This window comes from Mastigoproctus giganteus, chromosome 5 (genome assembly GCF_048544385.1).
Source record: "Mastigoproctus giganteus isolate SK-2022 chromosome 5, ASM4854438v1, whole genome shotgun sequence".
In the NCBI taxonomy this organism is placed as follows: Eukaryota; Metazoa; Arthropoda; class Arachnida; order Uropygi; family Thelyphonidae; genus Mastigoproctus; species Mastigoproctus giganteus.
The window spans coordinates 64,551,421-64,578,976 of NC_143579.1; the positions used below are offsets into that span (position 1 = coordinate 64,551,421).

Here is a 27,556-nt window from a genome sequence, read left to right on the forward strand (position 1 = left end):
ATTTTTGTTAGATTCTTTTAATTGCGTTAATTTGATTTTTAATTGTTTTAAATTGATTTGAATTGTGTTAAATTGTTTTTTTAATTATTTATATTTTACTCAAATGTACCGGTAAGTTGTCGATTTTTTCGTTTTTTCCGTTTTAATTTCTGGAGGGTATCATACGGAAGTGTTCTACGCACTATATTGAGGTATACTCCTCTTATTATTTTACTATAATAAATATCATATAACATATATTTTTTTTAATATTATGTATATATATACATAATGTGTGTGTATGTGTACACACACACACACACACACACACACACACACACACACACACACACACACACAGAATCAGAACTAACAGACAGAAAATCGAGTAGGGGTGCCGCAATATAAAATAAATTACTTAGGGGTGCCGTTATTAAAAAAAGGTTGAAAACCACTGACTTAGCAGGTAGCGTGCAGTAGGAGTGAATGACTCTTTTGATGGTACAGTCATTTCAGTATGGCTTCCAATGGAACATCTCCCTGCTGCCTTCTGAGCGTAGGTAAGTTTGTTTATATTCAAGGGTTTCACTGATTTTCTTGCCTCCTGATATGATATGTTCAGCTCTACCTTAAGTCTTTGAATTTCTTTTCCCCCTTTCCACCTCTGGCAGGCTTGTGAATAGGCAGGGTGTTCTCCTTGGCAGTTAATGCATGATGGTTTTGAAGCTGAACATGAGGTTTCATGGTCCTTTGTAGCACAGTGAGCACATGTAAGGGCTCCATGACAGGCCATTTGCAAATGTCCTTATTTATGGCACTTAAAGCACTGTAAAGGATTTGGTACTTATGGACACACTGGACAGTTAATATAGCCAGCTTTGATCTCATTAGGAGATGTGGATGTTAAATGTCAGAATGATATTTCTGGTGGGAACAAGTTTCCCATCCCTAAATGCAGAGATTCTTTTAACTGCAATAACTCCTTGTGGTTTTAGTTCAGAACAGATTTCCTCCTTAGTAATCTCGAGAAGGTCCCACACTCTGTAATGACACTTTTTGATGGATTGAATGTTCTATGTGGTGTCACACGTATTCCTTTGAATGACGTTGTTTGGAGTAGCACTGTTCAGAATGCTTGTCATTTTTTGTTTCAATTAAGGGGTCCCCAGAATGGAGCCTCTTAACTGATTTGGGGGGAACCTGATAACTCCTCTAAACTCTTTGGTATAAATAAGGGCAACATTTTTCCAATAGGCTTTTCACTGTTGGAGTGAATGATCAGGAATCTTGGGATGGGCCCTGATAGTATTTCTGTTCGTTATCTCTTTGGTACAATTGTACTTTGTTTCTTCATTGTTACTTGCAGATAGGGACCAGGTTGCGGCCCTTGAAGAAATGAGTTTATCAGGATTCATAGTGTTTTTTTTTTTTTTTTTTTTTTATCAATTCAGTGACTGGACTCCACATCCACAATGGAGCTCAAAGGATGCCCACTACCCGACAAGCAATAAATGAGCTCGGAAGTGGGACACCAGGGCTACCCAGACACCATACCTGCACCACCGCCAGCCTGAATCCTGTCCCTCGGGCCATGGCATTAACACGGTTGACCCTTGCAGGTGAACCCACTAGCCGATTGATCCTAGTCAGGCCATCCAGGACCAACCGTCTTGTTGAATCAGGGGCCAAAGTGCTGTGTTCAAGCTGGGCCCCTCAACCACCAGGATCCCCCTTTCCGAATTTCCACTGATCGCAGCACAGCAAACATGCCGGATCCCACTGATGTTAGCCTGGAACTTAGGCTATGGGCATTGGCTCCCAGTGATGCTAATTTGGATGCCCAGCAGCGTCACTGGGAGGTCCCCTCACCATGTACAAGTGCCCATGTCGAGGGGAGCTTCACCTGTATGTTATGTATGTTACCTGGCCAACTGTGTTCTACATGTAAGCACCCTCACTAATGAAGATGTAACCCAGCATGCTGGCAAGTAATTACTGAACAGACAAAATAAAAGCAACTAGAAAAAAAATAATAATAATAAAAACACACACACACACACTTTTATGGTGTCTATTGTAATACTTTATTAAAATTTCATTAAAAATTCCAATAAGGTAACCTGCAATTTCCTCTAAATCTGTAGTTGCTAGGCAATATCTGCTTCTAATTTGCATTAAGCTTATCAAAATACACAAAATGAAACATATTTCAGGAGGAAAAAAATCAAAAACTTAATTTATTGTCCAGTGTAAAATGGTTATTTTAAAATAACTTTCAGTAATATTCGTTAAAATTTCATCACAATGAAATGAGTTAGATCTCCTGAAAAGTTCACCATAATAGGATTTTATTGTATTATATTATTCCTGAGAGAGCAGAATCTTAAACTTATGTCAGGTCATAACTATAAAAAATATATCTAACCTTAAGCTGATTTATTTGTGATTTCACAGCATCGATGTCTGCTGAAACGGGTCCAAGTTCAGAAAATTTTTCTTCTGCATTATCAAGGAATTCTAACAAATTCTGAAAATAAAACAAAAAAAAAACTGAATTGCAACTCTCAGAACACAAAAATTTTAGGAGTTAAATGAGGCTACATTAAATAATTTCCAAAATTAAAATTCATTTCTTTTAAAGGAAATGGTACACTTTTTTTTTAACTTATTATACAAGTTGATTTAAAAAGAAGTAAACACTTTAGATCAGCATTTCCCAACTGGGGTCCACATGGACCCCCAGGGGTCCATAATATGAGCTAAGGGGTTCATGATAAAACATTATAAATAAAATAATTTGTTAAATAAAAATAAATAAAAAAAAATAATAATAAAATAAACTAATGTCATAAAAAAGTCCAGAAATTCGCAGTTAGAAGATACTTGTATTTTCTGTAACCTTCTTTAGTTGACGCAAAAAAAAAAAAAAAAAAAAAAAATTCTTTTCATAGAAAATTCTCGAAGAAGAAAATATTTAAGCACCGACTAATCTAGAAAGAGTCAGTCAGTCAGTCAGTCAGAGGTAGTCATTTCATTCTATAGTGAGTAATTGGCATCGTCTTGGTGAAATCTATTGTTTGTGTTATTGAACGTTATTGTTCTAGTGAACTATATTTCCATTTAGTATCTAAAAGGTACCTCCATTGCCGAGTGGTCAGGAGCGGGAGTGCAGTAGCACATGCTCTTTGAGTAGACCGGGGTTCGAACCTCTGACTGCTGAATACGGTCGATCTGTCAAACCGCACTGGACCAGCGTGGCAGATTATGGTCCATTTCCCTCAGCATGAATTGTTGATGAGGCTTCCATCCTGCAGTGGGTTGATAATGGCTGCACTTTTACCTACAAGCATTTCCGACATTAAATATTTGAGGTTAATAATATTATTATTGTTTTCAGATTACCCATGGCTCTTGTTTTCTTCTTTGCATGAGCCATGGGTAATCTGAAAACAATAATAATATTATTAACCTCAAATATTTGACTGAATATCTCTGGTGATTCAATAAAACGTATGGTTTTATTGAATCACCAGAGAATATCACAAAACCAATGTGTCTTATATGTATGACTGTGCTGTCTAATGATAGCATGAAGCCAAGTAAGCTTCATCACCATTTGAAGACAAGGCACAGCAAAAAGAAAAATAAATCGGTGGAGTATTTCTGAAAATTACAAGACAATTTTCAAGGAAGAAACAAATTGGATCAGATTTTTAGTAGACAAGCAAGCAATAAATATAGCGGTTTATTAGCATCATATGAAATCAGCAAAATAATCGCAAAATCTGGAAAGCCACATAGCATTGGTGAAACTGTCATCTTGTCTTCAATATCAGTTGTAATTTCAACAATGTTAAACAAAAATGCACGTGAAATTACTGATAACCTTCTTTTGAGCAATAACACAATATCCAGACACATTGATGAAATGTCTGAAGATGTAGAAAATCAACTTATTGCTCAATTATGAGTGAAACAGTTTGCAATGCAACTCGATGAATCAACTCTGATGGGCAATGAAGCACTTTTATTGGCATATGTAAGATGTATGGATGATAATCAACTCAGAGAGGAAATGCTTTTTGCAAGATTTCTCAAAACAGATACTAAAAGTGAAACAATATTTAAGGAAGTCCAGTCTTATTTTAGAGAAAAAAATATTCCACTCAAAAATTTAATGGTTTGTGCTACTGATGGCTCTTCTTCCATGGTCGGTAGGTACAGAGGGTTTATCACTCATTTAAAAAAATGCATTGCCAAAAGTATTTTGCATACATTGCGTGATTCACCGTCAACATCTGGTGGCGAAGAGATTGAGTGGACGTCTTCATGAAGCCTTAACTCTTGTAATAAAACCTGTCAACCTCATTAAGGCTAATGCTCTTCAAGATCATCTCTTTTGCAAATTTTGTGATAAAAATGAAGAAGGATTTGACCGTCTTGTACTGCATACAGAGGTGCGATGGTTATCTAAAGGCAATTGTCTTCATCCTTTGCGACAGTATTGTATCATTTCTAAACGAAAAGGAGATTGGAAAACAGTTGCTTGCGATGAAAACAGACATATTTTACCTCTCAGATGTGTTTGAAAAACTAAATTCTTAATAAGCTGCAGCAAGGACATAATTGTGATTTAATATCTAGCAAAGAAGCCATTAATGCATTCCTAGGAATACTCAAATTGTACAGTCTTAATATCTCACGCCGTGCGTTTGACCAGTTTCCAAACCTTGCTTCAGTTAGCAGTGATTTAAAAGATGATGATTGTGTTGTGTATGTTGATCATTTAAAAAAAAAATTATGAAGATGTGCAAGTTCGGTTCAAGGACCTACTAGAACTGAACATCCCAGATTGGGTGCTGATTCCATTTGAGGTAAATGTTGCTTATGTCGAAACTGATTTACAAGAGGAACTTGTTGAATTGGGCTTTGATGACAGTCCAAAGTCTATTCAAAAAAGGAAAGCATGATATATGGAAGAATACGGACATTGCATGTAAATATCCGCTTTTATGGGAGAAAGCTAAAATGTATGTCATTGTTTTCCCATCATCTTATCTTGTGGAATCTGGCTTTAGTCGTGTAACACGGTTGTTAACAAAAAATCGTAATCTACCTGATATAGTAAAAAGAGGTGATCTTCGTCAGACTCTCATAAAATTGGAGCCAGATATTAAAATGCTAATATCGAAACATCAGCCACAAGGATCTCATTAATAGGGCCTATTTAATGGGATCCTATTTTAATAGCCTTAGGAATAAATTTATATATGTTGTTTGAAATAGTATTATTTTAAAATTTTTTTTACTAATTCTGTCATTACGAGTAAAATTGTTTCAGTTTTATCAATTAAAATTTTCAAAATTTGTAATTTACATTTTTTATATTATATTGGAATTGTTTAATTATTACCTTTTACTAACCTACAAATAAATATTTCATTTAGGAATATTACATATGCGTATATGGGGGTCCACATACGTAAAGTTAGGACTCAGGGGGTCCACAAGCAAAAAAAGGTTGGGAACCTGCTTTAGATGTTCACAAAACACATGCACATGGCAAATTTCTCAAATATGAAATGAGAAACTTTGAAATTTTCTTTAAATTCCCACCAGAAATGCAATTACTGTCATATTGTTGTTGTTGTTATTTGGTTTTTAGGAGCATTAGCAATTAAGGCCATATTGCTCCGGGGATATGTGGTGGTTACCCTGACCTTTCCGCATCCTCCGTATTGGGTGGTCACGGGCTCGAACCCCGGTCTAATCAATAAGCATGTGCTACGCACTGCTGCTCCTGCCCACCTGGCTATGGAGGCGCCTACTGTCATATATGCCAGGAGGAAAATGTGTTGTTAAAATATCTTCTCCATAGGAAAAAAAACATTTTGATTAATCCCATTTTCAAATACAAATTCATCTAATATGCAATGTAATTTTCACTAATACTTCAGAAAGGATGTCTACTGTGACAGTAGTGCTTTAACTACTTGTCAGGAGAGGTCTGGGTTTGGATCCTGTTGGCGACTGGAGAAAGCCTTAAAAGTTTCTTCAATCAGAGCTGTGGTTAGCCAGTCTCAAGCAGAGGGAGCAGGGTTTTTTTGTTGTGAGTTATTCGAGGTTTTTCAGCCCATGCAACATGCAAAATCAGACTATGAACACACCCTTGTTCAGACTATGAACACACTCCATTGTGTATTACAGACATAATACACAATGGAGCAATATGGTCCAAGTTGTTAATGCACCTTGGAACAATATCAGAAATGTCTCACCAAAATATAAGTCAATTTACAAAGGGTATAAGCAGTTTGAAAGCAAAGGAATATCTGCATGGGGAAGAGTTTGAGTTGTCCCTACACCAAAGAAAAAACAATGTTCAACTCACTTAGTGTAGCTGTGAGTTGAATATGCCTCAAACAAAGAAGTCTTTAGTTTTGAATCTTACAAGTTTCAGTTAGTGCAGGAAGTAAAACCAAATGACAACACAATACGAATTTTTCTATAATTTTCAACAGAAAACAAAAGATTATGTAGCAATGCTGGTATTTACAGTAACTGCTGAAAATCTCCACCAATCATTGACAATGTAGTCCATTCCAAAAAAAAAAAAAAGTTTTGTGCATATCATCATGAAGATTCTGCTGATTTCATCTTCCAGTGCATCTCCTCACTTTCATGCAGATGTGCAAAAATATCTCAATAATACACTATCTCCATGATGGAAAGGATGAGGTATTGAAAAAAGGTGGCATGTGATGCTCTTCACTATGCTTTAACTTCTGGTTTATCTAGCCCCAACACCATCTGACTTCCTTTTTCTATCAACTGCTTTAACTGAAACACTGAAGCAGCGGTGTAAATTATCATAGATATACGGTAGAGGTCTCAGAAGAGAGGGACTATCTAATCAATATTTGTCGTGTGACTTGTGAATTGAAAGAAATATTGTAGAATCCATAGCAAATTTTCATGGATTCCCTGTACATCTGCCAACGTCAATTTTCATTTCTATATTTTGAAACTGCTGATGCCTTTTCAAATTTCCCTATATATTAATAACATAATAAAATCACTTGCTTACATGCAACAGAAACATAATCACATAAAGAAATGTTTGTACATGCAAATAATTTTTTAAATACCAGGGCTATTTAAAATTTATAATGCAGTTTACCTGTAAAGTATCATGGAAATTCATGGCCTTCTCCATAGCATCAATGAGATTCTGTTCTCTTTTAACATAAAGAGTAGTAACATTTTCCCAAACAGAATCTAAGTCTTCAATATGCTTTTTAACTTCAGGTTTATCTGGCTCTCCACATAACTGCATTAAATCTTGTCCAGCTTGACGACAATGATCCACCTCAGGCTTTGTCTGATCAATCTCTTGTTTTATTTCCTAAAAAAAAAAATTGATTTATAATAATAACAGATCATCAGGTTTTTTTTCAAAAAATGTGTTTATTTAAAATATTTAACTCTGAACAATTGACAAAGCAATAAAATATAATTTGGGAAATTGTGCACTTCTCCGCAATCAGTTTGTCTCTGGGGATGCTTTGGTTCCACCAGAGATGGCAATTGGAATATGGCCATTAAAGTTGAGGGCTTATGATTACATCAGAGATGACACCATTATCCATGGATCAGCCAATGTTGCTAAAATCATAAACAAATATCATCAAAAGGCTGACTGGAGATTAGCCTTTTGATGATGATATCTAATTCAAATCCAATGCACCCAGATTGATAGGTAAACAAACCACGGAAAAGTTTAAAGTAGGAAAAACACATGATGTACAAGATTTTAAGAGGATATAAGAAGTAATTCGTAGTGAATCGATGAAATAAAATTAAATGAAGAAATGAAGGCACAAACAAAATCATATGTGAATGGTTCATGAGTTCAAAAGCAAAGAAGTTTCCTATTTCTGGGCCACCAGTACAAGAGCCTGCCATGTAAGCAGGCAGAAAAATTGGAAAAACATGAGTTCAAAGCTTCTAACGAACAAATGGAAAGTTTTAAGAAGAGAGACAGTATATGGTGAAAGAGGAGCATTAAGTTTTTATTCATTACTATTAAACCATGTTAATGTTATATAATTGTTTTATTGTTCCCCTTTCTATATATTTTATATGGTACAAAGGGAATAAAAGTAATCACCACAACACTAATTAAAATTATTAAATGTATAAGGATATATTTAAATATTTTATTGATTTGTATTATCAGGCTTAAATAAGGAAATAACAAGTGTGCAAAATTAAATAAAGTACAGTAAACTCTCAATATTTGTGAGACATAAGTATACTAAAAAGAAAAGAAAAGAAAACAAGAAAGTAAACCTCATATTGGAAGAAGATGGGACCTGTAATGTCCCATGTTTAAAATCCTTTACTCTAGCAGTCCTGATACTCCTACTGCTTTTGATTGGCGACATCCTGGAAAGAAAGTATTTCTTCCAAAAATAAGAGACAAGATGTGGACCCCAACCAGGCCTACTACAGTTCATTTCAAATAGAAAGTATGAAGACTTTAATAAGTTCATTCCAGCTTCAAAATATGAGCATGAATGAAATCAATAGTGTAAATCCAATTACTAGTGAAAAATCTCTTTTTAAAAGTATCATCTCTGTAATTATCCTGATGGGCAGATTCACTAACTTACTGAGTTCCTGAACTCTTGAGAAAGCAGTAGTTCATGTCCACATTCCCCTCCCACCAGGAGGAAATATTACAATAAGAAAGAGACTTCAAAAATTTAGCAATGCTTGGCATGATGCACTATGACCTCAACAAGTGTATGGGATAAGCAGTTGCACAGAGCAACAAAATTTAAGAAGACCCAGAAACGTTACATCTAAAGTACTGAAAATATACTAAGATGTTTGCTAAATAAAAGATTTACTTCCATTTGTTGTTTTCTGCATTTTCTTATTTCCAAAAATTCATGTAAGATTTTATTTACTAAGTAAAATAAGGCTAGTGTTATACAAATGAAATGTATGTGTTCTTTTTAACCTTTTCCATGTTTATGTCAATTAATTCTTCCTACTGTAGCAAGATGAGAACACACATTTCGAAGGCTCGGATGTATTTCTCTTTATACATGGCACATAACAACTGTACTTGAGATACTGGTAACAGATACTCTTAAACTTAAAATAAATGCCGGTGGAATGGGTTTAAAAAGAATGTTTTTCCTGCAGCCATAAAACTGAAAAACAAGTTAATAATAAAGAGAGTCAAGTATGCAAATTCTCTTGAAGCATGCCCTTGAATCTTGCAGAACATCTAATAAGGCCATTCTTTAGATTTCTAAATCAGTAAAAAAAATTCTGAAGTAAATGTAATTGCTAGAGAATAATGCAAAATTTAAGTTCTTTGGAACTATGCAAAAATAATAAATTCAAATATATAAAGCCAGGAGGCAAAATTCATTTTCTTCAACAGGAATATAATAGTTTGCATCAGGTATTTAGTGGAAAATAGTTAAATTTTGGTTCAGTTCTACTGAAGCTTTTATTACATTTTTTATTCTGTTTTGTTCAAGTGTATGGAAATGATTTGCAGGGTATTTATTTTAAAAGTGAACAAAGTTATTTGTATTAAGTACCACACTAGCAGGTAATTGTTACGAGTGGTATAAATCCCACCTTTCTCTTTTCGGATAAATCAAATCTTTAGTAATTGATAAATTAACTATTAGTCTGATTTCCCTAGTTGCTGATGTATATTTTGATTGTGTTGAAATTCATAAAAATTGTAATACCATCAACAAGGACGGAAACCAGTAAAATCAAACAAATATTATTCGAAATTAGAACTAAAATATTAAATATCTTCTAAAGACCCAGCCCACTCGTAACTTTGCTTAGGAGAAAGCCATGTTCAGTACAGTTCAGCTGTAAGAACTTCCGTTGAAAGGTCACGTAGGTCAAGGGATAAAGTGTCTTCTCTTGTAAACACACGAGCGTTCCACAAGTATGGGAAGATGCTATAGCAGGGGAAGAACAGTTCCTTCCCCACATAAACAACAAAATACCTTGAGCTCTTTCCGAATGATGATGATATTGGGGAACAATCTCGCTTGCCCAAAAATGGTCAAAAGTAACACCTGTGACAGCAGCGCTGCCTTAGCGACCATAAGAAATTCATGACGTACCTAGGGTTGGTTGCTCGTTAAGTGGTCTAGAAGAAGAGTCAACAGATTCTTTGACCATGACATGATACATGGACCACCTAAGATTTTGGCCTTGGAATTAGAACATCCAATGAGACAAGCGATGGAAAAATACACAAAATATATTTGACCCTGATATAAAAGCAAAGGATGGAGAGTTAAGAAAAAAAAAAAAAGGTTGGCATGGTTGTTGTTAAGTGAGGAACAGATAGTAAGGTATTAGTAAGAAGAATTGGAAAATAGTTCGACTTAGAAGATTAAAAGAGTCGCGACTTTTGTCTATAATGAAAAACGCTATCTAGTAAGAATTGTGTCAGTGAAAATCATACTGAGGAACCAAGTAACTTTCCAGCAGCAGAAATAAGCAGAGGGAAACGTCCTGAGAAGGAGAAATCTCGATCAAAGCAAGGGAAAGATACAGGAAAACGGTAAGGTGAAATGTTTCATCATGTATGTATGAGAACGAGAGATAGTTTAAATGGAATATTACGGTGACGCAGTTTTAAAAGATGATTCTTTTCTAAGTTGATTTCTTTCTATGTTTTTATGTATGTTACACATGAGTTATATTATATGTCGCGGTACAATAGTATAGGTACCATGAATATTAACTGGTTAACATAAAGGTCTGATATTCTAATGTATGTACTTAAAAATATTAAATGTCTTAAATGTTAAATGTCTTAAATGTTAAACGTTCACAAATATTAAATGTTTAAAATATTAAAATGTTTGGAATATTAACTGTTTTAAAGTTAAACAGAGGAGCAAAAGGGTGAAAGAGATGTTGGTATCCAGTTGATATTTAACAAGGGCAAATAGCCAAATATATATATATGTTTTATGGATATTATAGATTGTTGTATTAACTGCATGGCCCTTGTAAGAGGAATGTAACTATAAGGAATCATGGAAATGTTAAAGCAGTATAATACTAAAATGGTATGTAACAAATGATAATAACTTTTAATTTTAATAAGAAGATGAAGGTTATAAGAGTGAGAATGAGCTATATATGTGTATTTTTCCTTTGTAATGTGTTTTTATATATTGTAATAAATGATTGTTTTGTTAGCAATACTGCCTCGTTGTTGTCCTCAGATCACATCAGTAATCACCTGGGGTTGATTAAGTTCAATTAAAACTATTGCGCTAGGGAAGAAAAATAATAATTAATAATAATAATTAATTAAATCTTCTTTAGTACACAACGCAAAACAGGTTCAACCCGCGATATAATAGAAAAAAATGGGTTATCCATCTCATCTGTTATGTTCAGGGTATACGAAACCTGGTTCTAAACAAAGCCACAAGGCACACAGATAAAGCCATAACTATGTTGGGGGGAGGTTATTGATCAAGGAGGAAAACTTAATTATGTAGATGCAACTTAATAATAAGCCTTTATAGCAGTCACAGCCTCTTGTAAGAGAAGACGCTATATATTATATCCCCTAACAAAATGGTTGCCGTGATTGTATTTAACTTTTCTTAACTATTATCCACATCATACCCATCTGTCAACGAATCCAACCCCACCCAACATAATGACCATTAGTGTAATTGTGTGAGAGTGTTAATGGAGATGTTACATAACTAGAGAAATGATACCCTTGCATTTCAAGAGTTCAGTTCATTTTAGTCCATGTTTTAATTTGCATGCATCATTGTCAGTGAATAAATGACATGCCGTATACCATTGGTCAACATAATTTTTTAGTGAAATATTACAGAGAATATTAACAAAAATTTGGTGGAAAATTCCCAACTATCCTTCAGATTTTATGAAGAATAGTTGAGCCTATAATTTTTGAACAAGTTGTCACCTCTGAATATTTAGCAAGGTGTCATAATGCAGCTTACTGCATCGCTAGAGGAAAATGAAAGAGATATCTAGCTCCAACAGGACAGGGGAACCTGCTATACTACACACTCAAACACTAAAATGTTGCAAGAGTTTTTTGCAGATTGAATCTTATCACAAGGACTGGCCACTTAGGTCACCTGATCAGACTTATTTTTATGGGGGTTATTAAGGCAGAGAGCTTATAAGGGCAAGCCCACAAAGCACTCTACAACTCAAAAAAAAATGAGCACTGAAAATACAGTTAGGAGTGTATCAACATAAACTTTATATGTCATGTTGCTTGAAACATGATTAAGAGTTCATTTATGTATTGTTAAAAATGGAAGTCACTTCCAGCATTCTTTATAAATTTTTATTTATTGATTATGCTGATAAATTTATTTTCCTTTGACCACTGCTGGGTTTATATTTAAAATGAACGCTTTGTAGTTTTTAGTTTCAGAAATTAAACATGTAAAAATAGATCAAAAAAGGTGCTCTATCCATTTTTAAATTTTCTTGGTGTTTAAAATATATTTTTTAAATATAATTTATGATGAATTAACCAAACAAAATGAATTAATTCATTCAAAAATTTAAGCACTGGTTTTTGCAAGTAGGTATATAAAATATTAATTGTACTGAACAATGAAGAGAGTTTTTGATTGTTTCTTTCTGAAAGTTTTCTTGCAGATACTGAATATAATCATTTTTTATTAACACTGCTTTCAAATGCAGTAAAAAGTATTTCCACTTAGGTCATCAAAAATTAAAAATCCACCACTGACACAAAGAAACTAAAATTGGTCTAACAACATGTGATTAGGCACTAATCAACTTTATGAAAATATCTACGGCATTCAAATCAACAGAGAACAAGCAAAGTGTCAAGACAGTTCCTCACTGAACTGACCTTGAACTAATTTTGCAGCTAATTAAATATCTAATTACACAGATAATTAATTGATCAAATTGAGGAAACAGTTGTAGAATAGATGTGCAGAAATTTGCCTTTAGCCAGTGGGTGGTTGATTGCTGGAACAAATTGTTGGAGTGAATGGATGAAAGGGTTGGGTTTTTTTTTTTTTTTTTTTTTTGGTTGATGCTGTATAAGCTTATTTTCTTGTATCATATTTCTCTACTAATGCTAATGCATTAGCATAGCTATATTCACGCACTGTACAATACAGAGAAGATATTTTCCAATCAAAGAAGCAATTTAATTATATGAAAAACTTTAATTAAAAGCAAAAATTATTAAAAATATTAATATTTAAATATTTACAACTTTAAGTGTTTTTTTTTTTCTATTTTTTTGGACTAAGTCATTGATGCAAGGGTGGCTGAAATCTAAATTATTTATAAAACCTACCTGTAAAACTTCTTGTTGCTGTTGGATAGCACTAGGTTCTAAAGCAGGAGGCTCTTGTACATTGAGATTTTCCTGTAATTCTTTCAAAGCTTTCATTACAGCAGTTAGCTCATCCCAAAATTTTTCAGCAGCAATCAGAGCTTCATCCAAAGATTTTCCTCTATTATAAGCAGCTGTCTGTATGGTTTCCCAAAGATCATTCAGCCTATCCAACTTTTGCTTGATATCTATTTTTAAAAAATTCTTTCCATTAAATTATAATGTCCCTTCTTTATTAAAAATAAATAGGACGTTGGTTATAATACAGATTAGAACAGATTGCAAATGCTATTTATATGGTACTCTTATTTACGTTTACAAATTTGTAAGTGTACTGTTTTTTTAAGTTTATCTGTTTTAATCCAATATATATAAAATATTGAGGATAATAATAGAAAATAATAGAAAAGGTAAATCAATCAAATAATACCATTCAGGGATTTAGGAAAATGCTAAGGATTTAAAAAAAAAAAAAAAAATTATTATCGCTTTTTACCCACAATCCAGATGACTTCAACTGGGGCCAACCACCCAGACTGAAGGCAAAAAACGACAAGAAGTTTCTGTAATGATCAATATATGCTAAGTAATTTAAATCTAAACCAAATATAGTAATTAAAAATGGTTAGGAAATTTTAGAAATTTTAGAATCAAAAGTAAGAAAATATAAGTAAATTATAAATAAATTATAAATGTAAGCATATATTAATCATCGTTGACCCGACAGAGAACGTAATTTAACGTTTACAATAAGATTAAATATATAATACATACTACATATCTACCATATCCAGAACATAATATAGTAACGATAACAGTCGTCAAGATAATGTGGTGCCCCCTATGTGATGGATATGGTAAAAATAAATAATTAATTAACCAATCAAATTTAAGTTAACACAAAGAGAAACATGCAGATAGTAAGAAGAAAAACTAAAGGAGTAGGAATAATAGAACCTGAACTCCATAAAGGCGAACAATAGTGGTATAGATAAGAAATAGTTTCTCCTACGTCCTCGTATAATATATAACACACACACACACACACACACACACACACACACACACACACACACACACACACACACACACACACACACACACACACACCCCCCCCCCTCCTTAAATTCATATTCTCTGAAAATCTACTTCATATCTATTGAACTGTATCTGAGTTCAATAAATTTCAACCATCTGCTGGGAGATAGCAAGATTACAAGCCCAAATTTGAAATTAGAATATGTCATTTGGTTGGGCATTTAATGGCACAATGGGAACTAAGGTTACATTGCACCAGTTCAGATGATAAAAGCAGTGAAATTGGTGTAGTGGAAAATTATCCTGAGGAAGATTTTTACAGGCCTATATTAAAAATATTTTGAGCTAATTTTAATCTGGAAAACAGTGCCACAACCAGGTGGAATGGTAGTAATTAATTATCTGTAAAAAGTTAAAAACATCACATACAATTTCTTGAACACTTAAATGTTACTCAGTTCCCATGGTTTGAAAAACTGGCACTTGCTACTGAAGGAGACACACACTCCACAAGAAAATAATTTACCATTAAAATAACATCTCTATTTATAAATTGTGGGAGGGAGCTCCTCCACTCATAGCAGCAGGAACAAGTTGGATTTGTACAATCAATCCGAAGTCAGGCGAGGATTACTTCTTATCAGATTTTATGGATGCTAGACTACCATGGAGCAGGTGGTAGTCTAGCATCCATAAAATCTGATGGTTTAATTTAGCTTGTTTCGGAGTTGCTCACTGTAGGATGTTTAGAATTGTGAAAGGTAATTGTATTAGACTATGGGAAAGTCTGATGATGATTCTTTTTTTTTTTTTATGAGAATCCCAAGCACAAAAGTTATTAGAACCTATAGGACTGGGTTGAAGGTTCAGAAGATGAAAGAAGATATTTGTTAACATTAAACTTGAATTTCTGTAGATTGTAATTTGCAGAAAATACTTAAGAAGGGAGGCTGTTCCAGAAAATGGAAGTTGAAGGAAGAAGAGAAGTTGGTTCTGTGAGTTCAAAGTTGGAAAACAAAAGGAATGCTGACTGATTGCAGCATGTGTTCAGAATGGTTTGGAAGTGAGGGCAGGAATTACAGAAGAAAAATCAGAAGAAGAAATGGAAGTATCTATAGAAAACACATGCAGCAGAAACAGAATGTTATTTGTTATTTGGTTTTTAGAAGCATTAACAACTAAGGCCATACTGCTCCGGGGATATGCAATGGTAATTCCCTGACCTTTCCACATCCTCCGTATTTGGTGGTCATGGGCTCGAACCCCGGTCTAATCAAGAAGCATGTGCTACGCACTGCTGCTCCTGCCCACCTGGCTATGGAGGCGCCACACAGAATGTCTATGCAAAAGAGAGTGGAGATACTTTGTTAGAGATGGGTCATTTATTAACAAACTCCCTCTTTTGAATGCAGCCTAGAAGCCTGAGAGAGGTGTTGGGGACACCACCCCAGATGTGGGAACAGTATTCCACAGTAGGGTGGATATGAGATTTGTACAGAGTGAGTGGACATTTGGAAGAACAGTAACACCAAGAGCAAAAGAGAAAACCCAGTTTTTTTAGATGCAGAGGAAGAAATATTTGTGATATGCTTATGCCAAGAGAGATTAGAAGTCAGGGTAATCCCTAATAGAGATATGTGATCTTGTCTAAAAATTTGAGTGTCACTGAAGATGAGCACAGGAGCAGAAAATTCCTTTTTGCAAGATAAGAAAGGACTGAGTTTTAGAAGGATCGAATCAACTTAATTATCTTTACCACACTGGAGAATTACCTGAAGAAATTGGTAATGGAAATTTGAGAAATTGGCATTTAAGAAATTGGTAATGGATATTCGAGAAGTGAAAGCTGGTTGTGCATGGCAAGGATTCTGAAACTGGAAGGTGGAATGCAATGTGCTATCATCAACAAAAGTATGGATAGGATTTCCCATCAATGGAAGAAGGTCATTAACATACAAGAGGAAAAGAGTGGAAGAAAGAACCTTGGGAAATACAAGCATTAGCGAATAAGTTAGAAGACAGAGTCATCTAACATCACTTGAATTGAGAGATCAGACAGAAAACTGGATACCCAATTACAAAAAACAGTTGGCAAACCACACGATGGAAGCTTATTTAGAAGACCTTTATAGCAAATGTGATCAAAAGCCTTTGAAATGTCAAGAGAAACTGCTTGTGTTTCACCAAACTTTTCCACTGAATTTCTCTACATATTAGTATTATGTATTAGTAACGGCCGCATGGTGCAAGAAAGCCTATGGCTTATGCTGCACTAGCCAAAAAATAAAAAAAATAAAAATAAATAACTAAATAATAATTAATAAATAAATAATAATAATTAATAAAAAAAAAGGAAATTAAACCTATCATCCTATGCGCTTCCCTTACCCGAAAGTACTATCCAGATGACCTTTGAATTTCCCCAAACTGTTGGCCTCTACCACCCATGAAGGCAACTTATTCCAGTAATTTATAACTCGCTGGCTAAAATAAAACTTCCTGCAGTCCAATCTAAACATCCCCCCCCCCGTAACTTGAATTTATGTCCCCCAGTTCTAGCATCATTTATAATCTTGAAAATTTTGTCCTCATTCATTTTACTGATGCCTCTCAGAGCCTTAAACACCTCAATCAAATCTCCTCTAAGGTGTCTAGTTTCCAAACTCTGCAACCCACATATTCGAAGTCTTTCTTCATAAGGACACCCTTTTGCCGCTCTCACCAGGTGAGTTACCCTTCTTTGCACCCTTTCAAGAAGCTCGATGTCTTTCTTTAGGTGCAGTCTCCATACTTGAACACAGTATTCCAAGTGTGGTCTAACATAAGCCTTATATAATGGGATCATCACGTCCCTATCTCTACTTGAAAAAGTTCGATAGATCATCGATAGGACATCATGGGCCTTCCTTGCAACCTGTTTACAATGCTCAGAGAATTACAATGCTCAGAGAATTACAATGCTCAGAGAATTGCTCGGAGAATATGACCTGGTTTTGGCATATTATACCCTTAGTTTACTCTGCCCATATTTGGACCTTTTCAAGACTTATCACTCAGGCATTCCAAGGTGTGGAGCTGTTAATAGTCTTGTTAATACAAGAAAGGCTTAAGTTTTGCAAATTGCAGCATCTGGAGACTAGGCACCCGCAAGGTGATCTGTATAAAGCTCTGTACTAGGCACCCACAAGATCTGTACTAGGCACCCGCAAGGTGAGGTGTATAAAGCTGTGAATGGGTTGAGTAGGCTCTATGCTGATAGGATTCTCCCTCTTGCTCAGATTATGAACCTGAGTGGGCATAAAATCAAATTAAGGAAAGACAGTTGTGGAACAGATGTGCAGAAATTTGCCTTTAGCCAGCAGGTAGTTGATTGCTGGAACAAAACTTCCATCTGTTGTTGTGGAAGTTGATAAGCTTAAATAAGCTTAAATAAATTCAAGGAAGAACTAGACAAACTTTTGGAGTGAATGGATTGCTGAAATGGGAAGTTTTTTTTTTTTTTTTTTTTTTTTTTTGGCTGATTCTGCGTAAGCTTGCTGCTTTCTTGCATCATATGCCTCTGTTAATGCTAACCCACTTGGTAAGATCTGCAAATAGACAATCATATGAGGAAAGACTTTGAATAATGTGTAATACAGAGCTTGTCAACCAAGCACTTAGAAGGTACCTGACTGAAGTTTATAAGGCTGTGGGGGAGGATAGTAAAATAAAAGAAAATATTTGCTGTTATAAATGATTTCAGAAGTAGAAGCCATAAGCTAAAATCACAGAAAAAGAGATTTAGACTGGATTGTAGGAACTTTTCATTTTAACCAGCAAGTTGTTAATTACTGAAATAAGTTACTTACTTCTGTTGGTAGTTGAGACTGACAGCTTGGGAAAATTCAAAGGTCAGCTGGATATGCTGTTTATTTTATTTTTTATATACTTATTTTTATACGTTTTTTATTGATTTAGTTATTTATTTTATTTTCTTGGTTAGTGCATCAAAAGCCTATTGGTTTCTTGCACTATATAGCTAATGCACACACTGGCCAAAAAAATATGAACCTTTATTCAGTATTGGATTGGGTCACTCTTGTTTCAAATAACAGCAAGTGTGTGGTGAAGCATGAAGTCTATAAGGTGTTTTGGTGCATTCTGGTCTAATTGTAACTATTCTTAGCAAAATATAGCATGGCTGCAATAAAGTTGAAGAGGGCTTTGTTGCTGAATAGCTCTCTCCAGCATATCCCACGCATTATCAATAGGATTGAGATAAGTTAAATGCAGGGGCCAAGGAAGATGGTGGAAATCTGTGTCATGTTCACTGAACCATTTTTGCACGATTCTGGAATGATGCACTGTTGCATCCATAAAGTAGCCATCACCTTCCAGGGTGCAACAGAGCTGATACAAAATTCAGGTACTCCCTGGATGACATTTGACCTTTCAACAGTATTAACGAACCCAGGATGTGCCAACAAAACATTCCCCATACTCTGATACCACCTCCAAATGCTTAAACTGTCTTAACAAGGTAAACAGAGTCCATTGCTTTGTGGGGTTCTCACCACACTCTCTGCTTACCATCAGTGCAAAACAAAGTGTATCATGATTTGTCTGACCACACGACTTTCTTCCATTCTTCTACTGTCCATTCATAATGTTCTTGGCACCACTGCAAGTAGTTTTTCTCAGAAAAAAGTGTTTTGTGACTACCAATACCCAATTTTTTCAATTCCCTGTCCATGGCATTGGTTGAAATAGGGCAGTTCTGGGCTTGGTTGAACTCAGATATTATTTGCTGCACACTGGATGCCCTATTTTTCTGTACAGTCTTCCTTAGAGTATGACGGCATTTCTCTTGAAGTACTGTTTTTCTGCAACATTTATGCCTTTGAGATGAGGAAGAATAGCTTGTTTTCCAGTCGTTAAAAACTATTCAGATGAATGCTTTTTGAAAAACCAGTTATGTCTTTTGTTTCTTGAATCATGGCTCCTGCTCAACATGCACCCACAATAAGACCTTTTTGAAAGTGTGATAGATCACACATTTTCCCCATTCTGGCTTCAGATTACTGCAGTTGAACAACCTGTGAAGTCTTTATACTCAATGAGGCAACATGTCATCACCTCACATCACAGTTTTATTCACATTTATTTGCATGTCTTCTGTCTGTGACTGTCTTTAATACAAAGGTTTGTATTTCTTTTTTTTTTTGGCCAGTGTGTGTGTGTGTGTGTGTGTGTTTTACTAATACTGTTTAATTTAGGAGACTTCCATAATTATAAAAATTTAATAATTTTAACTGATACATTTTATTAATATTACTAAAAAGAAGAGCAAGTAAAACTGCCTGAAATATACAGCTATTCGTTATCAACTATTCAAAATTATTACAATCTAAAGTCGCTCAAATTAAATAGTTTAAAAAGCAGGGAAGTGTATTGTCTGTATAATTTCTGTTTACTAATTACAAAGAGATGTTGAATATCTTATAAGGACATACAAAAGTTATGGGGGATTTCTATATATCAAAGAATGTCTACAGATTCAAACACCCAAGAGGGTGTTTGAATACTTACAAGACTTTCAAGAGAAGAAGGAATTTTAACAAAACAAAATATATAATCATGAAAATATAAATTCACAGTGCTGATACCTCTAATAGCAGGTTCATCAATGCTACTGGCCTTTTTAATTACATCATCAGCAGCTTTTTTCACAGCCTCTAGTGCAGTTGTCCTTTTATCAAGATCTTGAAGGACTGCTTTATTGTCATTTATTTGTTCCTGGATTCTTTCTGGATGTGCAGATATTGGTTCGGCATTATGCAGTTGGTCAGCAGTGGAAGTTAATGCATTCAGCATGCCTTCTAATTTGTCAGAAAACTAAAAGATTGAACATGCAATTATATAAGTGAACTGGCTGTTTTAAAATATAGTATACTAATTCAAATGGAAATATATAATTTTAAAATATAGTATACTAATTCAAATGGAAATATATAATTTTAAAATATAGTATACTAATTCAAATGGAAATATATAATATAATATTTCATAAAACTAAAACCTGATTAATAGATAAAATATATGTGCATACAGTAAACTTTGGATTTTACAAACTAATAGGGGGGTTCAGTGTTTCTAATATGTATGTATTAGATAACATTGAAATAAAGTTAACAATAAGAAACAAGCTTTTATTTACCTTGACTTTATTGGTTGAAAAATGGTTCATAGTTAGGAGAAGATTTACCATAACCATATAGTAGTGCCTGGAAAAACTGTCTTCAGACTCCTTAAGCTTAGCCTTGCCTTTTACTACATCTGACATGGTTTGTTTTTTTACACACAAACATGTTCACAGACATGGAATACACTCACAGACAAACACTCCTCACACACATGGGAAACAGACACACCAGAGTCTAACAGCTTTAATTTCTACCTAACATTCAGATTTACACGATTCCTCTTTTAGGGGCTATAATGATATAGCCAAGTATTAATAAAGAAACAGGGTAGAGATAAGCACTTAATGATAAGATAGCAAGTATCTATAAACAGACTGGGACACTTCAATCATGAGCACCCAATTTTTCCTACCTTATGAGCACACTCAAAATGCACTCTGAAGACAGTCAAAAAATTTGACTGTCAAAAGAGTTAAATACAAAAAAAAGTTTGTTATATCAAGTCCATAAAATCAAAGTTTATTGCATATGCCATATCATTTACAATTTGTTCAACATTTTCCATACCTAATTTTTATACTGAACATTATTGTTAAACTATTTAAAATAACCTACCTAAACTTAATGTAGCATATCAATATCAACAAAGTGAAATGTAAAGAGCTTGAAGAATCCATTTTTAATTATAATCTTTCAAGAAATTTAATAAAATATATCACAGAGGTATATTTTTTACTGCTTTTTTTTAAAATTTTTATGGGATTTAAATGCTAAAATCATTGTTACTCATTTTAAGAAATTCTTGGCTGATATACTTGTAATGAAATATCTGCATTAGTTTTTGTTAACATAAAGAAGCATAAATGCAATTGTATACAATTCCTATTGCATCCCCTCTCAAAACTATTAGTATTGTTAGTGCACTTTAGCTCTCACGAAAAAGGCCAAAGGTGAAAGATTTTTAGATATTGGAGGACATGCAGGTGGTGTTCCCCAATGATTTCACCAGCACTCAGAAAATTGTTATCCAGAAGCATATTTCTTATTTCATACATTTCAAGCTAATTTTGTCCTGTAATGCTACCATCAAAACTTTAAGGTCTGAATATCCCATGAGAGGAGAGTCCCATCCTCATAATAACCCCTAGCATGAATTGAGGTTAAATTTTCTGCCTGTCAGAAAGACAAAAAAATTCTTTAATTTTCTGTCTTGACAATTGCAATAGCCAACTGATTGTTCAGAGAATTTTAAAACTCTATGAAGAATTAGTTAGCTTGTGCATTTGTCAAGAATTGCCTTGTTGACTATTCAGGTCAGTGTAGGCATATCTGACAGATTGGAAATGTTTGGCACTTCTGGTAAGTCTTTTCCTCCCACATCTGTGTGTACTGATGTCAATATTTTTGTATTCTTCAAATTTATCAGACATATGAGTTATTCTAATGTTTGTCCCATGCATATTGGATTTCTCTAATATTTTCCTAACTCCAGAAACATTTTAAAATGTTTTTTCCTTTCATCATTGCAGGTCCTGGTTTGCCTGAAGCATTGTCACTGGATTACCTGAACCAGTGTCATTAGTTTACCAGAAACGCACAGTAATGTTGAGCAAAACAGCTTAAAATATAAACATTTTTATACAAATTAATCATAGCATCTAAGATATAAATTAATTTAAAGTGATTAGTATTTTTTTGAATCACCTTGCATAATTCTAAATATTTTTAACGTGAATCCTTGGACTATGGACAGTTCATAGAGGGTATAACTTAAGACTTCTGGAAGACTTTGTGTGTATGTGAATAAGTTGATACATTAGAAGTTTTGACTTGAACTGGTCCACACCTATCCTTTTTTTTTTTTTTTTTTTAATTTTTTTTTTTAAGAACTGCAAATGCCACTTAGTCTTCTGTGTTGGGAGGAAGGTCCATCCTATTCATTTATTCATTCTGTATTGTTTTTATTACTATTTTTCTTTTGGACAAAAATTTAAACACCCACATACATTAGCATTAATAATAATAGTGACAAATAAAGGGAAAAAAAAAAAAATCTTAACATCATCAATAAAAAAAAAATTAAAAAAAAAAAAAATTCCAACTTCACCTATCCATCCTCTCCAATAGTTTCTCTAGTTCTGCCTTGAATTTAGTCAAATTATCCCCTTCCACAACAATGGATGGAAGCTTGTTCCACCAATCAACCACCAGATGGCTGAAGGCAAACCACTACACATCTATTCTGCAGTCATCCTTCCTCAATTTGAATTTATGCCCATTCATATGCATAGTCTGCAAGAGGAAGAATTCCATCAGCACTTAGTTTGCTCAAGACATTCAAAGCCTTAAACACCTCAATCAGATCACCTCGCAGGTGCTTAGTCTCCATGTCGCAATTGTCAGTACTGAAGCCTTTATTTGTAAGAGTCACTTTGTTCCCCAAACAAATCTCATTCCCCTTGTCTGAACTTGTTGCAGCAACTAAATCCTTCCTAAAATGAGGCGCAAGGCCTGTATACAGCACTCAAAATGTGGCCTGACCACTGCCTGTTCTGTAATACAATAATAGTTCTGTAATACAATATGGTAATCACCTCCATATCGATACTAGTAAAGTTCCTGGAATTTCATTGACAAAACTCTATGAACCATTCCGGCAACCTGTCTGTACTGTTCAGAGAACTTCATATCAGACTGCACAATTACCCTCCCAAATCCTTTTCAATTCCACTACCTTTAGTGTAGTACCACAGAGCAGATACATTACTCTGAGGTCACTGCTACCTATATGCAGTATCTTGCATTTTTCAATGGTAACTTCAATTGCCATTTTTCAGCCTACCTGCCTAATTTTTCTAGATCTTGTTACAGCAGCATACCTTTATTATGGTCATTAACCAGCCTGCCAACTTTGTGTCATCTGCAAACTAAGACATTAAGCCTGACATACCCTAATCAATATTATTAATAAATACTGAAAACAACAATGAGTCCAGCATTGAACCCTGTAGGACTCCACTAATAACGTTAGTCTATGAAAAGCAGTGTCCACTGATAACCACTCTGTCTTCTCCACTCAACCATTTTTTTATTCATAGCAGTAACTTTCACCAATGTCCCACTATTGAATTTGTACCGCAGTTTCACGTGCAACAATAGCTTTCCTGTTGTACAAAACAGTAGTTCAAAAGTTTTCCTGAAATTCAAGTATATAATACCAAAATTATTTTTGGTATTATATACTTGAATATACTTGAATCCATGCTGTGACTGAAGTATAACTGCACTCCTGTCTAGATGGTTTTGCATTACTTCTTTAACTAGTGGCTCTAATATTTTCCCTAGAATAGAAGTTAAGCTAACAGTTCTGTAATTAGTAATTACTCATGTCACCCTTTGATCCTCCTTTGTGATTTGGAGATACATTTGCACATCTGCAGTTGATAGTGGCTTTCCCTGAATCCAAAATATGGCTAAAGGTTTCTTACCTCCCTTAGTATAACTGGATATATCCTATCCACCCCAGGCTCCTTTTTTTATGTTTAAATTCAATAATTTCTCCTCCACTTTCCTCTCAGTTATCAAAAAATCATTTAGCTCCCTGTTAGAGATTGATAAACTTCTGGTAGCCCCTTCCTAAAGAATTCCTCATGTGTGAATGTAGATGTAAAATATCTAGTTAGCCTGTCAGCAACCTGAGAAGGATCATCAACAGTTTAACTGTTGATAATCCCGCTCAGGTTGCTGACAGGCTGACATTCATCAACAGTTAACAGTTTAACTGCTGATGAATGAAGTGGACCAATGTTATTCAACCAATGTTAATTTAAATAAAGAAGTCTTTGCTGCTTTTCTGGCTTCTTGTAATCTGCCTTGGCTAGCCTAACCTAATTTGTGCCTTGACCGAAGACTTGTTTATATCTACCATAGGCTTCTGTATCACCTGAAAATTTATAAGCATCCCATTCATTTTTCTTCTCTGGCATGTGCCTCCATAGTTCATCTGACCTCCATTTAGGTTTAAGCCTTGAACAGTATTTCTTAGTTGTTATGAAAAGCCTAGTAGTGTATGATTATTTCTCTTTTAGCATTTGTTGTTCATAACTAGTTGGCCCACTGTACAGAATTTAAAAACTGTCTGAGATCACTGTAGTCTCCTTTACAAAAGCAAAAACCCCTCCCTTTACCCTTGATGGTAGTTACATCTTTAAGTAAATCCCACATCAAACTCTGTGATCACTGCCACCTAGTGGTTCTTTTATCTGCAGATTCTTAATACACGAAAAATCACTTCTGATAATCAGATCAACAGTATTTGCTCTCTCTCACTCTCTCGTTACATCTATAACGTGTTGCTGTAGAAAACAGTCATCCAATAAACCCACAAAAGTCTTACTAGTGTGAGTGACCAACCCACAAATTGCAGTCAATATCTGGAAAGTTAAAATCCCACATTATAAGACATTCTGATTTACTGTCCCACTCTGTTTCTCTGTACAGTCGTTCATTGTACTTATTACAGTTATTCGGCCTATAACACACTCCTACATCCATTTTTGTTTTTCTAATTCTTATGTCAAACCAAACTGACTCAACATTGTCCTGTATTTGTTAAGTCCTGAGATCTCTTACTCTTAATGCCAACATGTACAACAGTATCCTTTTGTGCCTTTAAAAGATCATATATAATTTGTGGAATTTGATGTGTAATTTGTGGAATTGCATCCGGACGTATCTATAAAATGTACTTCCTGTCTCAAGACATACGGAAGCGAATGTCTCGCTTTGGACCTAAAGAGGCTCGGGAAGCAGCGACGGAAAGTATGGCAGTGTCCCCCCTGTAAGGGAGAAAATTATATGCATTCACTCGGAACAACTGGTGAAACTTTTAACAACGACGTTAACCAAATTTCTGATTCACCTGAGCACAGGACCCAACTCGAACCTGAGATAGACATGGAAAATCTGAGATCGCCAGATTCAAATGAGGAACTGACCACTGACTCATTACTGGCAGAACAAAATGGCCTTTCAGATCTTATCATGCAAAAATCTAGTAGTTCCCAACAGGATAACATCCTATCGACAGAGACCTCCGCAATAGTTAATCAAGCATCACTCGAACACAGTCCACTCTTTGTCTCACTCCTCACAAATATCGAGACAACTCTATGTATGAAGCTATCCCCAATTCATAATATTGTCGCAGACCTACTGCTTGAAAACAAGCGATTACGAGAACACAATGAATGCATACACAAAACATTGCAGGTGTTGGGGAAAAACTTTGATGACCTGAAGCAATCTGTTTGTGATCATGCTGTTCAAACTAACGATCATGAGCAGCATCCTCCTCCTGACAGACACTTTCATGTGAAACTGAGAGCTCTTACCCAAACCACCCCATCTTTATTACCACATGACCCCTCTCCATCCCCCATTCTTGCAATATGTGGGTCTGAAGTTGTGTGCCCTGAATGTAGCACTAGACCAGTATATGCTGAAATCACAGCAGATGCTAACGGATACTCAGGAAATACTGCCTCCCAGAAGATCCAAAGAAGTCATCAGGAGCAGAACCTGCCAAATTGCACCTATTCGCGATCACAAAATTCACATACGGGGTCCTCGCTTGAAACAGGATAATGCTTTGGCTGCTGAAGTACATCGCAATTGTGGCTCCACCTCAAACAATGTGAGCGGTAACCATTATACAGGAACTACGATTGTATCTAAGGTAAAGACCCATAGAGACACCACAACGTATGCAATGATTGCAAGCCAAGGAACAAAAAACCCGTAATCCAACTCTTAAGGAACTGAGCCCCAATCTTAAAGTTATTGGAACCAATCTGCACTTCAGCAAGATGCAAATTGTGAACACTGGAACGATGGACAAGCGGATGCGTAATGTCTTCGTTAGTAGGCTGTCCCCTGTTACAACAGCTGATGATGTGGAAAACCTTCTTGCTGCAGTCAAAATGAATGGTAGAGTCACCAAGCTATCCACGAAATATCCCACCTATGCCTCCTTTAAGATCGATGTAGCTGATGCAGATTTTGAAGCACTCTTCAATCCTGAAATATGGCCTGCTGGAGCTCTTGTTATGCCATATCTCGGGCATAAAGGGCAGCAATATAGAAGTAATGGAAAGGACTCCCACCAATGGTACCCTGATTCATAGCAATCCCAGAACTCGTTACCGCAACCAGAACCACAGACACAGAACACCAATATGCTGATCCCTGTGGTCGTCAATCGTAGACACACCCCGCTGAATCGAGTAGTGCCATGTCAGAGACCACCCGTCCGCATCAAAGTACCTAGAGTACCTGCCTGCACCATCTTTTATCAGAATGTGCGTAGCCTTAGGAACAAGCTTGACACTATGGAGCAAATTTTGCTCCCCGGATATTTTGACCTGCTCGCCATCACCGAAACCTGGTTCAATGATGATCAAGAGTTCCTAGCGGCAGCTGCCCCAGCTGATTATGGGGTCGTATTCACATCTCGGATTGCACGCAAGGGTGGAGACGTCGCAATATTTTACAAGAAATCCGCTTTCAAGCTATTGGATAATAAATCCAGTAACTCCCCCAATTATGAAGCAATCCTCATTATGTTAGGATACAACTTCGTGACGTTTGTCGTCTGTGTGGTGTATATACCCCTAATGCCTTCCCAGGAAATCATCCTTGAAGTTTCCAGCTGGTTAATCAATCAGCTGCATCCCACAGCTTCTCACTTAGTTTGTGGTGATTTCAATTTACCTCGTCAGCTATCTAATCTGAAAAAGGATCCTCTGGCACACTTGAGATGTGCTGACCTACAACTTATTAATGAAGCTCCAACCAGGGGGAATAACCTCTTAGATCTAGTTCTAGCCTCTATCCCTTGCACCCTTGATTA

General features: G+C 35.2%; 1 protein-coding gene across 7 annotated transcripts in view; it reads right to left on the reverse strand.

The window, feature by feature from the left end:
- The window catches only part of LOC150085455 (uncharacterized), a 1,845,429-nt gene that overhangs the window by 544,430 nt on the left and 1,273,443 nt on the right, over positions 1-27,556 (reverse strand). For all 7 annotated transcript variants that reach the window (XM_090374043.1, XM_090374041.1, XM_090374042.1 and 4 more), the window contains 4 exons: positions 20,110-20,338; positions 13,388-13,614; positions 7,160-7,384; positions 2,405-2,506 (listed from right to left, as the gene is read on the reverse strand). In XM_090374043.1, coding sequence (XP_090230169.1) covers positions 2,405-2,506; positions 7,160-7,384; positions 13,388-13,614; positions 20,110-20,338 — 783 coding nt within the window. The remainder of the gene's footprint in view (positions 1-2,404; positions 2,507-7,159; positions 7,385-13,387; positions 13,615-20,109; positions 20,339-27,556) is intronic.